Source organism: Hemiscyllium ocellatum, chromosome 8, assembly GCF_020745735.1.
Source record: "Hemiscyllium ocellatum isolate sHemOce1 chromosome 8, sHemOce1.pat.X.cur, whole genome shotgun sequence".
Lineage (NCBI taxonomy): Eukaryota > Metazoa > Chordata > Chondrichthyes > Orectolobiformes > Hemiscylliidae > Hemiscyllium > Hemiscyllium ocellatum.
This window is the reverse complement of record NC_083408.1, coordinates 69,447,460-69,461,359: the sequence shown is the minus strand read 5'-3', so window position 1 is coordinate 69,461,359 and position 13,900 is coordinate 69,447,460. Positions and strand designations below refer to the sequence as shown.

At 41.4% G+C, this 13,900-nt stretch overlaps 1 protein-coding gene across 1 annotated transcript in view; it reads left to right on the top strand.

Annotated features, from left to right (window-relative positions):
* The window catches only part of LOC132818187 (involucrin-like), a 34,985-nt gene extending 21,291 nt beyond the window's left edge, over positions 1 to 13,694 (top strand). Inside the window, exon 2 of the mRNA XM_060828966.1 lies at positions 12,854 to 13,694. Coding sequence (XP_060684949.1) covers positions 12,999 to 13,694 — 696 coding nt within the window. The 5' untranslated portion in view covers positions 12,854 to 12,998. The remainder of the gene's footprint in view (positions 1 to 12,853) is intronic.
* Positions 13,695 to 13,900: the final 206 nt, after the last annotated feature.

The window sequence follows — 13,900 nt, the reverse complement described above, 5'->3', positions numbered from 1 at the left end:
AATGTGTTCATTCACCTCATAATTTAAAATTTCTTAGTTTAGAAGGTTTGATAAATGTAAGATTAAAGATGCTTTAACGTCTGCTGTTAATGGTCATTGTGGAATTGCATGAACATTTATTTTTAAAATTTCCTTTATTATGAATAGAAAGAGAATTTAGAGTACCTCAGAAAATATTTTTGTGGAATGATCAGAGATTTTTAAAAACATGTACTTATTTGTTATGTCACGAAATGGCAAATGTATTTCACATCAATTATTTCATCACAGAATCTCTACAGTGTGGAGACACACCATTCAGCTCATCAAGTCCACACTGTCTCTCTGAAAAACATCCCACCCAGACTGATCCCCAACCCTACCTCTGTAACCCTGCATTTCCCTTGGCTAATTCACCTAACCTGCATATCCATGACACAATGGGTAATCCACCTAACTACAGATCTTTGGACTGTGGGAGAAACTGGAGCACCCAGAGGAGATCTAAACAAACATGGGGGGGATGTACAAACTCCACACAGACAGTTGCCTGAGACTGGAATCGAACCCAGGTCCCTGGCACAGTGTAGTAGCAGTGCTAACTACTGAACCCTGTTATAGTGTGTCTCCAAACAAATCCATAAAGGTCTTTTAAGACTTTTTTATAGGGTCTTTCAAAATACTTAACAAATTCTCATTGGACACAAAGTCATTTTTCTTTTAGTTGGAAAATCTACAAGCATTTTAAAAACTATCTTACAGCATTGTTTAGATGTACCTATTGGTATGTTTGTTAAACTGCACCACTAGGAGGGATGTAGTTTTAAAATCCTTTTCAAATACAGATGGTAGTTTTCAAGGAATACTGTCTCTGCCAATGTGCCTTACTTATAATGCTATGGGGAGGGCTGGAGGGAAGAGTCAGTCATTGGGTGGCCAGGTTTTTATGTACAAGAGTGTGACACAAATTATTTTCATACAGTGGAAATACAGAACAGCTGTTTTCTACATTTTGCTTTTTTCCTCATAACATTCAGAATATTACATTGAATTTTGTGAAAAAAATTCAACGCAAACCCTTTATTTTCACATGCAGGAAAATTACACTGCAGCAGTTACTTGGCATCTGAGTCTCCCTGCTGGTTTTGACTGGCTAAGAATTGGAGCAGTTATTTTGGAGAAAGGGTGAAAATGAGTATGAAGTGCTCGCCATGCTAATTAAATAGAGTTTGTCTAAAATTTTGGTTTAAGCCGATAGTTTCAAGGTTAATTGCTGATCGCTATGATTTAAAGATGTTTGGTGGCACGAAATGGAAACCTTCATATTTGTGAGCCAAGCACAGTTTAGGGGCAATTTGCCTGGAGCAGGTTACGTAGCTTCCATGTATGCACTTGCACTGAAAGGGAACAGCTCACTGGCTGACAGACAATGGCACATATCAGAAAGGTGCCAGGTTTTCTGATGTGGCTTTGGAGTGTTGCTGGAAGAAGGATATCCTGCATTCATTTGACTTGTGGTGATGTGAAGGGTGAGAGGTGGAGGAGAAGTTCACTAATGCAGCAAATGTAGGAGGAGATCATCATTTAGACTGACATTCATACAGCCCGCAATATTCCTCCACAGGTACCAATTGAATCTCACTCAACTCTCTCAACTCTTCAATTACTTGGGGCAACTGGAGAAGGGGCTCAGTGCAGAAAACTCCACTGCACCAATTGTTAACATTGCACTCGCACTAGACTGGCTGCAGGTCACATTCAATGTTAAGGGCACTGTAGGTGCCACTTTGCTGGTGAGGAGGTGGGGGTAAGGTTTCATATAGGTTCCACTGCAGAGGAATCAGGTGAGGACCTCACAGGGCCAAGCTTCAACAGAGGCTAATGATTGCAATGAACTAAATATTACATACAATGAATGCCTTACCAGAAAAGTTGTGGGCTGTGGCTGCGTAGATTACCAAATAGAGTCTATTGTGTTGCCGGCATGGCCCATGGAAATGATAATTGGTTTGTTCTGGTTTTAAGAATGATGTCCCTTTAAGAAGTTCAGCACGCTGTTGAGTCAAGTATATGGATGCAATTAAATAATGGGGAACCGTGGTCACTTTGCATTGCAGTACCAAAACAAAGGATGTGTCCAGAGATTAGTCTGTACTGTTTTGCTGCAAATAAGCCCAGAGATGTTTATGTGAATAGAATTGTCATACTCCATTTGCGTTACACATAAGTAGTACAATCACGATACAGTGAGCAGCAGCCATTGTCTCGTTTGAAAAGCAGAACAAAGAAGACAATGATATAGCTTGCAGATCATGGGGAGTAACAGCAGACAAAATTCAAAAGTATTCCAACTGTTAAACATACTTACCAGACAGAGAATAACAGAAAAGATACAGAGAAAAGAAGATTTCTTCTTAAACAGAATGTATACAAGCAGGTCAAAGCAGACAAGCAGCTGTCTCAAAACTGCACCATCTGAAGTCGATTGCACACCCCCTGGAGCAGACGGAACCTGAATCCAGGTCTCCTGGCTCAGAGGTAGGGGCACTACCAATGTGCCCTAATAGCCCTCATACACATGGAGAGGCACATTTTTAATCAACGTGTTATAACACCCTCAGGAGTACATAGGATTTCAACTCAGGCTCTGTGACCCAGGGGTAGGGGCACCATAACTGTACCACAAACCTCATCATGTGGAGTGAGAATGGACACTTTGGAAACTAAATTCACCTGCACAGTATTTGTTGTTGACAGGCTCATATGGCATTGCAAGGAGAAAGAAATCTATGATGGGACAAGCACCGCTATATGTTTTTCAAATCCATGTTCTTACGTGTTATTCTGCATGCCTTGGATGGGACCACATATTCACAGCTTTGGGGGAGTCACATTCAGGCCCTGGGGCTACCTGTCAGGCAAGCCTGGTCTGGACAGTTGATCTTATCCAGCAGGGCACTCAGTGTTACGGTGCAGACTGAAGCAGATTGGTCCATTGTGTCAGCATCATATCCCGAAGCATTTCAATTTTGTGCCAATTGCTGGCCTTCTTCTGGTAACTTGGACATTGTTTCTGTGTCATTAATCACCTGTGCCCTGGTGAATGCCTCAACTGAATGTACCTCCTGCTTCCAAAACATTCCAAACCCTAGCTCCTACTGGGAGAGAAAGCTTTTGTGCAACTTACATTGTCTTTAAAATTTTGCCTTCTGATTTTTGATCCTTTAATGAGTCACAACAGTTTCGCGCTATCTTCTCAGTACAGACCCCGTAATAATTCTGAAAGCCTCTATCAGCTCTCCTGTTAGCTTGTCCTCTCCCAGGAAAATAGTCCCAAATTCTCCAAGCTATCTTCCTAAATGAAGTGTCTCACCCAGGAAGCATTCTCATAAACCTCTTGTACACTTTTTCTAATGTGTTCACATCCTTCCCACAGTGTGGCATCTAGAACTATATACAATATTCCAGCTGAGGTCTAACAAGTGTCACATATATATTTCATCATAATCTCCTTACTTTTGTACTCTGTGTCCTTGAAAATAATCCTAGAATATTGTATGCTTTATTAACAACTCTCTCTCTCTACTTTATCCTGCTACATTTAATGACACACCATTAGCTACATACCATGCTCCTGCATCATTCAAAATATTTCCCTTTATGTTATACTGATTCCACATTTTCTACCAAAATGTTTCAATTCACATTTCTCCACATTGAACATCATCTCTCACCTATCCACCCTCTCCAACAATGTGTAAATGTTATTTTGAAATCTTACTCTGTCCTTGTCACAGTTTACAACTCTTCCTAGTTAAGTGTCTTCACAAATTTTGAAATTATCCCCTGCACACCAAGTTAAGGGAAGAACTCCAGCACAAACCTTCTTCCAGGTGGAAAGATACCATGGAAAGCAAAAAAAAACACAAAGAACTTCAGATGCTGAAAATCAGAAACAAAATTAGAAATTGCTGGAAAAGCTCACAGGACTAGCAGCATCAGTGGAGAGAAAGAAGAGTTAACATTTTGGGTCCAATGACCCTGCTTCAGAACTGTTACTCTCTGTTTGTTATCTGTAAGCCAATTAATATCCATGTTGCTACTGTCCCTTTTATTCCATGACATAGCTTTCCTCTCAGGCTTGCTATGTGGCTCTACATTGAGTATCTTTTGGAAGTCCTTGTACAATACATCAACAGCCTTACCCTCATCATTGAAAAACTCCAGCAAGTAATTAGACACAATCTTCCCTTAAAAACTCCATTCTGACTCATTCAAATCAGCCAACGTTTTAGTTTACCCAGCACTGAAATTAAACAGACTGGTGTGTATTAGCTCGACTGATTGTTACAACCTTTTTTGAATAAGGGAGTAATGTGTGCAATTCTCCAGTCACTGGCACTACCCTTCAATCTAGGGAAGATTGAAAAATTATTGTAAATACGTCTGCAATTTACACTCCCTTCCTTCAATATCCTCAGATGCATCTCATCCAGTCCAGTAGCCTTATCAACTAAGCCAATGGTATAACCAAAACTCCTTTTAAATTCACGAACCAATGAACAGTGAAAACTGAGGATGGCTTTAACGCTACTCGCAATTCTTACCAATGGCTACTCCTGTATAGCTAGTCACTGTTAGAACAGGACAACACTTGCTGCATGCACAGGCAAAATAGCAAGCAACTCCTGTTAGGAGTTGTGGAAGCCATTGTTGATCAGTGGTTTAATCTGTCCAGAGGCACACAATTTCTTTATGATGATGATGTATTGCATTAAATGTGAGTTAATCAATTTTTGCTGTTCAAGATCCCCCCTTTTAATTCTTTAGCACTTCAGCTACACATTATGATTGAAAATAGTAATTCATTAATGAATTTCAAAAATAAGTTGTCAGAAAAAGACATGAAAGCTGGATACTTATCAGAGTAGATCTTCATTTCTCGGCTTAAACCCAACTCAAATAGATGGGAAATAGGATTTTTCCTTTTGTAGTCAGATGAAGGTCAAAAGTGAAATGTATTTGGACAATCCAAGTCCCAGTGGATGGGAGTCTACAACACAAAAATCCTTTCAACTTCACTATTATTTGGGATTAATTAATTTGGCCATCCTTCTCTGGGACATGAAGAATCTGAGTGTGGAAAAATAAATGTGCAGGAGGTATTCTCCTCTGATCTGAGACTTTAACACCTTTTATGCATATTGGAGGCTGGGGAACTCTGTGAATGTTTACAAATGTTCCATTCCCCGGCACTGTCATCCTTCATCTTGATGAGTGTATATATTTTCATTTCCCCTTCCCCCTCTCCCCCCCCCCCCCCCCCCCACCGCCCCCACCATTGTAAAAGGAAATTCAACTTGTTGCTCTGCCAATGATATTTTCTATAACATCCAAATATAAACACTTTAATTAATTCCTTCACTTCAGTAATTAAAGTTCAGGCAGGAACTTCATAGTCGTTGCACAAACGTCTACTATTTCCTGTTTGAAAAAAACAGCTGTATTTCTTTGTCCAACATCTGTCACATACCAGCTGTGCACTGAAATTATAACTGTTTAAAGAAACAACAGAATTTAGTTTATATAAGCATATGGAGTAAAAACTACCTAATGAATGGTAAAAACAAGAATTTAAACAAATAATAATCCAAAATTAAAAATTTGGGGAAAATAAAGTTTCTATACAATGTAATTCCAAGCTTTAAATTAGATTTTAAAAACTGAATCACCAAATCTACACACCACAAAGGCTGATTTGAAAACTAAGTGTTTGAAAAGCAACTGGTATTTCAGGTTTGCAGACACCATAGAACTGTTTGGTCAAACCAAGTCTAACCTGACCTTTGCTTGGGTCATAATTGTGTAGATCTGTTTTCCAATTGGAAAATGGAAACTTGAAGATGAGCCAAATTTTCACTTTACTATTGAGCTGGAGGAAGAAGTAAACATTTCAGAGGTTCAGATCTGACCCAGATTGTTGAGAAGCCATTAGCTCATCCCAAATGTTTTCTGTGATTCATTTTTATGAATCTAGTACTGTATGCCCCTTTCCTCTCTATGACCTTAACTACTTAAAAGAAATGTTGTAAATCTTGTGTTTCATCGTTCTGTTCAGAATCAACAATAAGGAATTCAAAAGAACATTTTTACCCAAGTGTCACTTCCCCTCATAAAACATTGGAATTCTTTCATGTTTAAGAGGTTTTATTACCATGTAGTTGTTTATAGGGTTTGTTCCCTTGTTAGTTCAATAAAGCACCATAGCGTTTTGGAACAAATTCAGCAATGCTAATTTCAATCAACATTAAAACTCCTTAGATGAGTGATTTTCTAAATATGTGGATAAATTATCTTGATGTAACCTTAGTGAAAGGAGCGCAAGAGTGTTGATGGTTCATACTTTAGAGATGAATTATTGCTGAAGGATTGGTACTGCCTATAGCTTGACCACAATATGGTTAATCAAATATCAATTAATTACAGTTTTGTCAGTTGAATTTATTTCATGCACACCACTAAACCATCCTCAGAGTTATTTATTGCAAGAAAAATATCAAACGGGAAAGGACCAATGTGACCAAAAAAAGATAATTTTACCTGCTCAGGAGCTAGTCTTTATGACTTAACTGATCTCTTGATTCATGTTCCTAGGTATTTAATGACAGAATGTCACCAGTATTTTTCTCCAACAATATTTTATAATCTAAAAAAAAGTTGAAAAATATGTCCAAACACACTGAATAAGTTCGGATCTAATTTTCACAAATTTACAATCGAATGTGCCTGAAATGAACTGGTCAGTATAAAGATAGCGATGGACTTGCTAGCACCATACGTAGGAGAATAATGACTGATTTTAAGATCTCAATTCCCAATTGAATGAAAGGCCCTCCTGGCTGAAATTAATTCAGAAATTCTCAATATAAACTGACCAAAATTGAACAAGAGCTGTAAAACAATGCAGAAAGATTCCTCACGTTATGGTATGAAGCTTTTCTTAATTTCAAAACAAAGTACATTGCTGAGACAAAATAAAGAATAGTCTTTTCTATATTTGAGCTGAGAAAAGTTGATGCTGATATGAGTACAATAAGCAGAAGGTTGTTCCTGTCTGGACTGAAATCCATCCTAATTTTCTCCAGTTTAGGCACCTAAATGGAAATGCGGAGGCAGCAGAGAGAGGGATTGACCTAGGTGTAGTGATGTAGTGGACCAGTGATGTTAAAGATTAATACAGACAAGCTGCAGTGGATAGATGAGGATGGCACTAGTCAAATGAGCATGGCAGTCCATGGCAACAGTTCTCCTGGCAGTAGCTACATAACAGCAGCTGTATATTGTTTCCTTACTGCAGCTGTTCTCCATTGATGGCAAAATGTTGGTCATGATCTTGACATTGAAAGGTAGCAACAAAGATGATACAGTTCTTGTCCTCACTCAACATCCATACAGATTTAATTCCTGCAAGGATTCCTGGCTAGTCACGAGGAGGTAAAGCTGACTTTTGCTTCTTTGGTGCAGAGGTTCAAAGTAGCTCCTTACTGCTACCCTAGTTGATATATAGGAATCAATATAAACCGATGACCACGGACCTGGTTTTTATAGTTGAATAGTACACTATTTTTACCAATTAGACATCTTGGCTTGGAAACTGGATCAGTTTCTTTTACAAAATGGCCACCTAAAGATGCAGCCACCTAAGGATGCAATCTGGTGGCATTTGCTCATTCAACAGAGTACTGTGCCACCCGCAGTATTGTTAGAGTTCCTCTATAGATATCCAGAAGGTATGTTTGAAAGTTAGGTTCACGGTAATTGCAAATGGGAGTCCAACATTCTGTCATAGACATTTTATGAAATTTAAGAGTGAATAATAGCAGCATATGAGCATGCGTGTGATTTTTTAAACCAGTGATTCTTAAAGGGAATGCCAATGGTTGCCACCTGAAAAATAACTTCTAAGTTTTCTTTAACTTATGTTAATAAGGAGCTACATCTTTATTTCACTCTTGTACAAACCAATTATACACTCTTTACCTCCTCCACCCTCCCTTACATCCCAAGGAATATATCACTAACTGCCAATTCCCCTCACCACCTAACATCCTGACATGGAAACATATCACCGTTTCTTCGCTGTTACGAGGTCAAAATCCTGGAATTCCCTCCCTAATGACATTTTGGGTCTATCCACAGCAGGTGAACTGCAGCAGTTCAAGAAGGCAGTTCACCACCACCTTCTCAAGGGCAACTAGGGATGGGTAATAAGTGCTGGTCTAGCCAGAAATGCTCACATCTCACACATAATAAGGAGAAAATGAAAATATTAAAGTGCATATTTTGGAATGAATAGCTGACAGTGAGACTTTCAAATGTCTCTGGATGAAGAAACTCCTCAACTGCAGGTATTTCTGGAACAAAGACTTCAATCCGGAACTCGCCATGTACAGAAGAGGATTGAACTAAGCTATGCTTTCCCATCTATATTAAATGATAACAGAGGAACTCTAACACTGAACTCTTGTTAAAACATGGTTTGCCCCAAAGTCAGCCTATGGTCAGTATTCACATATCTTTACCTCCCCCCCCCTGATGAAACCATGATCAAAAGCTTGTGGGTTTGTTTTGCTGCAGAAGACAGTAACATCCTATAACATAAAGCAAAATGATTCCTTCCCTTTCCTTTTGAAACTGATGCATTTGGATCTGCAAAAATGATCAATTCTGGTTGAAAACTGACTGAAAGCTGGAATCTTTCGAATATGGAAATCTGCTCCATCCAACTACATTCAGATGAACAACCAAACCAGCTCACTTATAATTCACTATTGTGGTTCTGTTCGCCAAGCTGGAAGTTTTTGTTGCAAACGTTTCGTCCCCTGGCTAGGCGACATCATCAGTGCTTTGGAGCCTCCTGCGAAGCGCTTCTTTGATGTTCCTTCCGGCATTTATAGTGGTCTGTCCTTGCCGCTTCTGGTTGTCAGTTTCAGCTGTCCGCTGTAGTGGTTGGTATATTGGGTCCAGGTCGATGTGTTTGTTGATGGAGTTTGTGGATGAATGCCATGCCTCTAGGAATTCCCTGGCTGTTTTCTGTCTGGCTTGCCCTATGATAGTACTGTTGTCCCAGTCGAATTCATGTTGCTTGTTGTCTGCCCGTATGGCTACTGGGATAACTGGTCGTGTCGTTTCGTGGCTAGTTGATGTTCATGTATGCGGATTGTTAGCTGTCTTCCTGTCTGTCCTATATAGTGTTTTGTGCAGTCCTTGCATGGTATTTTGTACACTACATTAGTTTTGCTCATGTTGGGTATCGGGTCCTTCATTCTAGTAAGTTGTTGTCTGAGCGTGGCTGTTGGTTTGTGTGCCGTTATGAGTCCTAAGGGTCGCAGTAGTCTTGCTGTCAGTTCTGAAACGCTCCTGATGTATGGTAGTGTAGCTAGTCCTTTTGGTTGTGGCATGTCCTCGTTCCGTGGTCTTTCTCTTAGGCATCTGTTGATGAAGTTGCGCGGGTATCCGTTTTTGGCGAATACCTTGTATAGGTGTTCCTCTTCTTCTTTTTGCAGTTCTGGTGTACTTGCAGTGTATTGTGGCCCTTTTGAATAGTGTCCTGATGCAGCTTCGTTTGTGTGTGTTGGGGTAGTTACACAGAAATAGAAAAACACACCGGTCATCAACGCCACACTCACAGGAATCCGATTCACGAGAGAAGAAGAAAAGGACAGCCAACTCCCATTCCTAGACGTGATAGTACAGAGAACACCGAACGGAGAATTCACCACAAGGGTACACAGGAAAGCAACACACACAGACCAAGTCCTAAACTATGAAAGTAACTACCCCAACACACACAAACGAAGCTGCATCAGGACACTATTCAAAAGGGCCACAACACACTGCAGTACACCAGAACTGCAAAAAGAAGAAGAGGAACACCTATACAAGGTATTCGCCAAAACGGATACCCGCGCAACTTCATCAACAGATGCCTAAGAGATAGACCACGGAACGAGGACATGCCACAACCAAAAGGACTAGCCACACTACCATACATCAGGAGCGTTTCAGAACTGACAGCCAGACTACTGCGACCCTTAGGACTCATAACGGTACACAAACCAACAGCCACGCTCAGACAACAACTTACTAGAATGAAGGACCCGATACCCAACATGAGCAAAACTAATGTAGTGTACAAAATACCATGCAAGGACTGCACAAAACACCATATAGGACAGAAAGGAAGACAGCTAACAATCCGCATACATGAACATCAACTAGCCACGAAACGACACAACCAGCTATCCCTAGTAGCCACACACGCAGACAACAAGCAACATGAATTCGACTGGGACAACAGTACTATCATAGGGCAAGCCAGACAGAAAACAGCCAGGGAATTCCTAGAGGCATGGCATTCATCCACAAACTCCATCGACAAACACATCGATCTGGACCCAATATACCAACCACTACAGCAGACAGCTGAAACTGACAACCAGAAGCGGCAAGGACAGACCACTATAAATGCCGGAAGAAACATCAAAGAAGCGCTTCACAGGAGGCTCCAAAGCACTGATGATGCAACAAAAACTTCCAGCTCGGCGAACAGAACCACAACAACAAGCACCCGAGCTACAAATCTTCGCACAAACTTTGAATATAATTCACTAACTGAAGAACTGGAATTATTTGTTCAATTTGGCCTCCCCTCATTCAGTTTGCTTGCATGTTAGTGTATGGGTTTTTAGCCTTGAATAAAATTTATACTTAACTTGAGTAAGTTTACAATAAACTAATCTTTAATTGTGATTAACTGAAGGAGATGTCTCTAACCTGTTCTTCATAGCTTGAACACATGTTCAATGTATATTGAATTGGGAAGAAAACACATCTGTTTAAAAACTTAAAACTGTTATATCAGCCTCAGGGATGAAAAGAGAGGAATTTGTCCACCCTTCCAGATTTAGTCCTAATGTAATATCATGGCCTCATCAAATGCATGCAGTGTGAAATGTGTTGGCTTATAGCACGTTCCAATTCATGGACCTCCAATTTAATGATCATGTGGACATGTCAGAAAAAATGTTTTTTAAAGGTTGGGTTTTTAAAATCAAAAGTAGTGGCTAAACTCTGAATGATTAACTTAGGAGTACACCAGAAGCTGGAAAATGAGACAGTTGCATCATGCCTTTTGGACATTAGTTTTAGTGCAGAGAGAGATCTGTTATTTCAAAAATGTTCTGTGATTTCTCATTTGTTAAATTATTACCCATTTGAGATATCAATCCAAACACACTTGTAACGCAATGAAACTATTTGGTTAGTGATCCAAACACTTTGAGAAATCAAACTCATAGATGTTGACTAATTTTCTCAGGCAGTCTGTCTGATAAATCCATTTATCCTCCTCATCCCATGGTGCAGCAACTATAGCCTTAAAGTGCAAGTTTTGGACTGACATGTAAAACAGAACATTCAAATGCTGTAGCAATGTGTGCTTTTTACCAGGTTTAAAAATGAACACACAAAGCTTTAGAGTCCTTTTAACATACAGAGCAATACTTCCCGTTAACTGTGGTTTGAAGGTCTGGGGCAATGGGCACTGAAAATTGTGGAACTGGACGGTGTGTCAGGACTTAACAAAAAATATTTTATTTTGACTCTAAGAGTGGAGGTGGACATAAAAGCAGGAGGGACTTCCACTCAGAGGCAGATATAGGTACAGAACAACACCAATGTTATTGGTAAGGATGCTCTGAAAGCTGTTGGGATCTTCCTCCAGTGGCTTATGACTTTTGGATGTCATATTAAACCTTCAAGGAGAATCAATCAACCTCTGTTCAGCATTGTCACCTAGCTCTAGGGATGTCTGATAGCAGACAAAAAGCAGTGCTACATTTTAGTGATGTCCCCTAAAGCTGCTGTGGAGAGAAGTTCTTGCCAGAAATAACATGCTGACTGATGAAAGCAGCCTGGAGAGGGGGAGTTGTGAGGTCAGGGCCTAGGGAAGGCTCCAGTGCTGCAAGCGAATGAATGTTGTGCTGCCCTTTGCTGGAGGATGAACCACCTTGTGATTATATGAGTCCCCATTAATATTGTGAGGTTGCTGCTGTACAGGGCAGTCATGAAGAGATTAAGTGGTTGACATCTCCAAAAGATATCTCTCAGGTGTAATTCGTAGCTGTCAGTTAATTACAGATACCAATGAGGGTTTCTGGTACCACAGCTGTATTGCCTCTGACACATCCCAATGAATCCTTTCTGAAATGGTTCCACAGCAAGAATTTCCTTTCTTTAGTAAGGATACCAAAAGAAACTCATTCCTTCAGGTGTAGTATTGCCAATAGCAGTTGCAAGACCTCCTTACCTCTACATTCCGTCATCTTGCAATAAAAGCCAGCATTCCATTTGCCTTATGGATACTTGCTGTACCGGCTCACTTTTTAGATTCCTGTATAAACATATCCAATCCCTCTATGCTTCAGAATTCTGCAGCATTTCACTATTTAAATAATATTCTCCTTTTCAATTCTTCCTGCCAAAGTAGACAACTTCACATTTCCACGTACCACTCTCCATCTACCCATACTCAGTTAACCGATCATATCCGGTAACGTGGCAGCACAGAGTAAGATGCTCAAGCTGGAACTACTTCGCTCTGCCCATTCGTTTTCTTACTTCCCTTCTTTTTTCCCTCCCCTCGCTTTCCTCCCCTCGCTTACCTCCCCTCGCTTTCCTCCCCTCGCTTTCCTCCCCTCGCTTACCTCCCCTCGCTTACCTCCCCTCGCTTACCTCCCCTCACTTACCTTCCCTCGCTTACCTCCCCTCGCTTTCCTCCCCTCACTTACCTCCCCTCGCTCCCATCTCTCAGCCTCAGACACCTGGCTCCAGCCTCCAATTCCCAGCCTCGGAAGTGGGGTTTGCAGTCGGCGGAGACAACATTGACCAGAGCGGGGATACTGGAGATTCCAGTGACCAGAGTGGGGAGGCTGGAGATTCCAGTGGCTGAAGCGGGGATGTTGGAGATGCCAGTGACCAGAGTGGGGAGGCTGGAGATTCCAGTGACCGGAGCGGGGATGCTGGAGATGCCAGTGACCGGAGCGGGGATGCTGGAGATGCCAGTGGCCGGACCGGAGATAGTGGAGATTCCAGTGGCCGGAGCGGGGATGTTGGAGATGCCAGTGACCGGAGCGGGGATGTTGGAGATGCCAGTGACCGGAGCGGGGATACTGGAGATGCCAGTGACCGGAGCGGGGATACTGGAGATTCCAATGGCCGGAGCAGGGATGTTGGAGATGCCAGTGACCGGAGCGGGGATGTTGGAGATGCCAGTGACCGGAGCGGGGATACTGGAGATGCCAGTGACCGGAGCGGGGATACTGGAGATTCCAATGGCCGGAGCGGGGATGTTGGAGATGCCAGTGACCGGAGTGGGGATGTTGGAGATTCCAGTGACCGGAGCGAGGAGGCTGGAGATGCCAGTGACTGGAGCGTGTTGCTGGGATCAGAGCGATAATGCTGGTGACCTGCAGCCCAGTGTAGAGTGGGCTAATGGCCCAGCACAGAGTCTGGTGGCAGCCAGCAGTCAGACCATGTGGAAGCCCCTGCACTGGGCTGCTGCAGAGTGCCTTTGGAGAGCGACTGTGATGTTTGTCTTATTAACTTTGTGTCTTGCTTTTTCTGACCTATGGTCACACTGCGTACAGCTGTAATGTAACATTGTTTTCTGCATTTCTCTATTCTGTAATAAAGAATTATAGCTCGGTACCATTGTACCTAAGATGGCACTTTAATTGGCGGCTTATAAACTTTTCACTGAACTCTTGTGAGTACCATATGACAATAAAGTTAATTCAATTCAATTCTGTACCCCTTTGCAGTCACAACGTATCCTCTTCACAACTTGTTTTCCCATTTA